Source organism: Miscanthus floridulus, chromosome 16 (genome assembly GCF_019320115.1).
Source record: "Miscanthus floridulus cultivar M001 chromosome 16, ASM1932011v1, whole genome shotgun sequence".
Taxonomy (NCBI): domain Eukaryota; kingdom Viridiplantae; phylum Streptophyta; class Magnoliopsida; order Poales; family Poaceae; genus Miscanthus; species Miscanthus floridulus.
In genome coordinates this window covers 102,163,682-102,168,420 of record NC_089595.1, presented here as the reverse complement: position 1 = coordinate 102,168,420, position 4,739 = coordinate 102,163,682, and the positions used below count along the sequence as shown (strand labels likewise).

The window sequence follows — 4,739 nt, the reverse complement described above, 5'->3', positions numbered from 1 at the left end:
GATCCCAAGGAGCGGTGGGACATCGCTGATGGAGAGCGTGGTACGGCCGCCACAGTAGATGAACTGGCCCGTGTACATGCCTAGACGTTGCCAATGGAGAGCATGGCACGGTGGCCACAGTAGTACTCGTAGCAAAGGTAGGTAGAGACTGTAATTGAATAAGTTTGTGGGGGAGCCCCCGAGTGAATAGTCCTTTGAATTTTAGGAGTATATTAGTCCTTTGCATGATGAAATCACTTTGTAAGTGGTGAATTTGTGCAAAAATGAATAGATTTTCATCTTTTGTTATGTCAAACAGCTTTTCAGCTTCCTCTTTTTGTAGAAGAGGTTTTGATGCCCTCCGACCCTTCCCATGGCTCAAGTTGCAAAAAACTAGGAGTGCGGGTGAATTAGTTCTGATTATGCTGGTGAGTGAAGAGGTCGTAGCCGCTGGGGTGTGGGTCTCCTGCTGTCCTACCAGTTGTACTCAGAATTTGTTCCTGAAATTTTAGTCCTTAGGACTTGTTATGAGAAGAATGAAAAACTTAGAGAATGTTTGCAAAGATAACACAGGAAGTGTTTGCAAGATAAGCATACTTGTATTATTTGTATCAGCCCCTGAGTGAGGTCTAGCCCCTCGCAATTTGTAGGGGTCGGATGTCACTAAAGATCAGGGATTTGTAAAGACAAAAACTGATAAGAAAAAGCATGCGTTTATTTAAGGGTAAAAACAACGTAGCTGCTCAATGTTCTAGGCATTGGTGAAGACCTCACCGTTGATGGTTTTCAACTTGTAGGCGCCTAGGCGGAGTACTTCCATGATGACATATGGCCCCTCCTAGGGTGGGGAGAGCTTGTGGTGGTCCTTGTTGCTCTGCACGAGGCGGAGGACAAGGTCCCCGATGTTGAAGGTTCGGTTCCGCACCCATCGGCTGTGGTACCATCACAACACCTGCTGGTACTTGGCTGAACGGAGGAGGGCGATGTCACGGGCTTTGTCTAGCTGGTCCATGGCATCTTGGTGGGATGCCTTGGCCCCCTATTCATCATATGCTCTGATTCTTGGTGCTCCATAGTCAAGGTCTATTGGGAGAATGGCCTCGGAACCGTAGACCATGAAGAAAGGTGTGTAGCTGGTGGCCCGGCTGGGAGTTGTTCTTAGGCTCTAGAGCACCGCTGGGAGCTCAGCGACCCAGCGCATGCTAAACTTGTTCAACCAGTTGAAGATCCTAGGCTTGAGGCCCTGTAGGAGCATGCCATTTGTGCGCTCGACCTGCCCATTCGTCCGGGGGTGCACGACGACCGCCCAATCGATTCGGATGTTTTGTTCATTGCAGAATCGAATGAATTTCCTACCGGTGAACTTTGTGCCGTTGTCTGTGATGATGGAGTTTGGTACTCCAAAGTGGTGGATGATGTCGAGGAAGAACAACACATCTTGCTCAGATTTGATCATGGAGATCGATCGAGCTTCGATCCATTTGGTAAACTTGTCTATGGTGACAAGCAGGTGGGTGAAGCCCCTATGCGCCTTTTTGAGTGGCCCAACTAGGTCAAGCCCCTAGACCATGAAGGGCCATGTGATGGGGATTATCTAGAGCGCCTGGGCCAGGAGGTGAGTCTACCGAGCATAGTATTGACACCCTTCATAGGCGCGTACAATTTGCTCGATGTCGGCTACTACGGTGGTCTAGTAGAAGCCCTGTCGGAATGCATTTCCAACCAAGGTCCTCGGTGTGGCATGGTGACCGCAGACCCCACCATGGATATCACTTAGCAGAAGTCTTCCCTATTTGCTGGGGATGCAGAGCTGCAGGATCCTGATGTGGCTCTATTTGTAGAGTTCTCCCTCTATAAGAACGATGGACTTGGCGCAATGTGTGAGCCATCGTGCTTTCGTCTTGTCCATCGGTAGTGTGTCACGGAGGAGGTAGTCGAGGAAAAGCATTCTCCAGTCATTCAGAGGGTTGGGCTCTACAACTGGATCCTCTTCAAGCTCCATGACCTCAGGGTCGGATGAAGCAGTCGACGGGTCAGCCCTTAGGGTTGGATCAGATGGGCCATTGTCGGCCCGTTCCGACCCCTCATAGTGCACTAAGGGCTTGTGTTGATCATCGATGAAGACACCCATTGGCATTGGCTCTTGGCCGGACACTGCTTTTGCGAGCGCATTGGCCGCTTCATTGAGGCGCCTTGGGATGTGATTGAGCTTGAGGCTGTCGAATCTGTCCTCTAGCCATTGGACTTCTTGGCAATACGTTGCCATCTTGGCGTCATGGCAGCTTGATTCCTTCATGACTTGATTGACAACTAGCTAGGAGTCACCCCTGATGTTGAGGCGTCGGATGCCCAACTCGATGGCGATTCATAGGCCGTTGATGAGTGCTTCGTATTCGGCAACATTATTTGATGAGGGGAAATGGAGCCGAACCATGTAGCTCATCTAGACCCTGAGGGGTGATACAAAGACTAGCCCCGCGCCGGCGCCCTTTTTCATCAGCGACCTATCGAAGTACATCATCTAGTACTCTTGATCGACGACCGTCGGTGGCATCTGGACCTCGGTCCACTCCACGATGAAGTCAGCCACCACCTAGGACTTGATCACTGTTCAGGGGGCATACGTGATGCCTTGATCCATCAGCTCGAGCGCCCACTTTGCGGTTCTTCCTATGGCATCCTGGCTATGGACAACCTCGCCGAGGGGGAATGACGTTATGACTATCATAGGGTGTGACTCGAAGTAGTGGCGTAGATTCCTCTTGGTGATGAGGACGGTGTATAGGAGTTTTTGGATCTAGGAGTAGCAGGTTTTGGAGTCAGATAGTACCTTGCTGATGAAATACACAGGGCGCTGCACCTTGAAAGTGTGCCCCTCTTCTTCCTGCTCTACTAGTAAGGCGGCGCTGACCACTTGCGTGGTGGCCGCTATGTACAATAGGAGGGATTCTCTGTCGCTTGGAGGAACTAGGACTAGGGGTTTTGTTAGAAGTAGCTTGACCATGTCAAGCACCTCCTGGGCCTCGGCCGTCCACTCGAAGTGGTTGGCTTTCTTTAAGAGTCGATAAAGGAGGAGTCCTTGTTCGCTGAGGTGCAAAATGAATCGGCTGAGGGTGGCAAGGCACCCTGTGATCCGCTGAACCCCCTTTATGTTCTGGATCGGGCCCATCCTTGTGATGGCTGAGATTTTCTCTGGGTTGGCTTCGATGCCATGCTCGGAGACAATGAAGCCGAGCAGCATGCCCCTCAGGACCCTGAAAACACACTTTTTGGGATTAAGTTTGATGCCATTTGCCTGGAGTTTCGCAAAGGTTTGTTCAAGATCAGCGATAAGGTGGTCAGCCCATTTGGGCTTAACTATGATGTCGTCAACGTAGGCCTCAATGGTCCACCCGATGAGGTCCTCAAAGTAGCTGAGCATACAGTGCTGGTAAGTTGCCCCAACATTCTTCAGACCGAATGGCATTAAAATGTAGCAGAATGATCTGAAGGGGGTGGTAAAAGATGTCATGAGCTAGTTGGACTCTCTCATCAGAATCTAGTGGTAGCCAGAGTATGCGTCAAGGAAGCAGAGGGTTTTGCACCTTGAGGTAGAATCGACTATTTGGTCTATGCGTGGCAAAGGAAATGGGTCCTTTGGGCATGCCTTGTTGAGGCCTATGTAGTCGACACACATCCTCCATTTCCTACTCTTCTTTCGCACAAGAATGGGATTTGCTAACCACTCTAGGTGGTGTACTTCCCTGATGAACCCAGCGGCCAATAGTTTTGCTATCTCTTCACCAATGGCCCTGCGCTTTTCCTCATCGAAGCGGTGCAGGCATTGCTTCACCAGCTTGGACCCTGGGTGGATTTTCAAGGTGTGCTCGGCAACCTCCCTCAGGATGCCTGGCATATCCGAGGGTTTCCATGCAAAGATGTCTTTGTTGTTGCGGAGGAAGTCAACGAGCGTGCTTTCCTATTTGGAGGAGAGTGTGGTACCAATGCGTACCTTTTTACCCTTGGGGCTACTGGGGTCCATGAGGACCTCCTTAGAGCCCTCTACCGATTTGAATGACCCTATCGATTTCTTCGTGTCGGGCGCTTCTTTGGTGACCTCTTCCCTGAGGGTGGTGAGCTCTCCGAAGGCGACAACTACTACGGCATGGCCGCAACATTTGACTTCGCACTCGTAAACGCACCAGAAGGAGGTGTAGACGGTGATGACCTCGCGGGGACCCAGCATCTTTAGCTTGAGGTATGTATAGCTGGGGATGGCCATGAACTTTGCGTAACATGGACATCCTAGGATGGCGTGGAAGGTTCTGGGGAACCCTACCATGTCAAAGGTGAGGGTCTTAGTCCTGTAATTGGACTGATCCTCGAAGGTGACCAGCAGATCGATCTGTCCCATTAGCATGGCCTGTTTGCCAGGCATGACTCCATGGAAAGGTGCTTGGATGGGGTAGAGGTTCATCCAGTCGACGCCCATCTCATCGAGCGTCTTGGCGTACATGATGTTGAGGCCGCTGCCTTCGTCCATCAGTACTTTCGTGAGTCGCTTCGAGCCGATGATCGGGTCAACAACAAGTGGGTACCTCCCCAGGTGTGGGATGGCATCCGGATGGTCGGTCCTGTCGAAGGTTATGGCAAATTCTAACCATCAGAGGAAGGCAGGCATGGCCGGTCCGGTCATATAGACCTCGTGGCATGCGATCTTCTGGCATCGTTTGGAGTCGTAAGCCGTTGATCCTCCGAAGATCATGAGGGTGCCGTTCAGA

At 51.2% G+C, this 4,739-nt stretch overlaps 2 protein-coding genes across 2 annotated transcripts; both read right to left on the bottom strand.

Moving 5' to 3' along the window:
• Positions 1 to 1,810: 1,810 nt before the first annotated feature.
• LOC136511143 (uncharacterized) lies at positions 1,811 to 2,245 on the bottom strand. The gene has a single exon (XM_066505331.1). It carries the CDS (start codon positions 2,243 to 2,245, stop codon positions 1,811 to 1,813), a length of 435 nt encoding a protein of 144 aa, XP_066361428.1.
• A 1,692-nt stretch (positions 2,246 to 3,937) lies between these two features.
• LOC136511142 (uncharacterized) lies at positions 3,938 to 4,501 on the bottom strand. Its single transcript, XM_066505330.1, has one exon. It carries the CDS (start codon positions 4,499 to 4,501, stop codon positions 3,938 to 3,940), a length of 564 nt encoding a protein of 187 aa, XP_066361427.1.
• Positions 4,502 to 4,739: the final 238 nt, after the last annotated feature.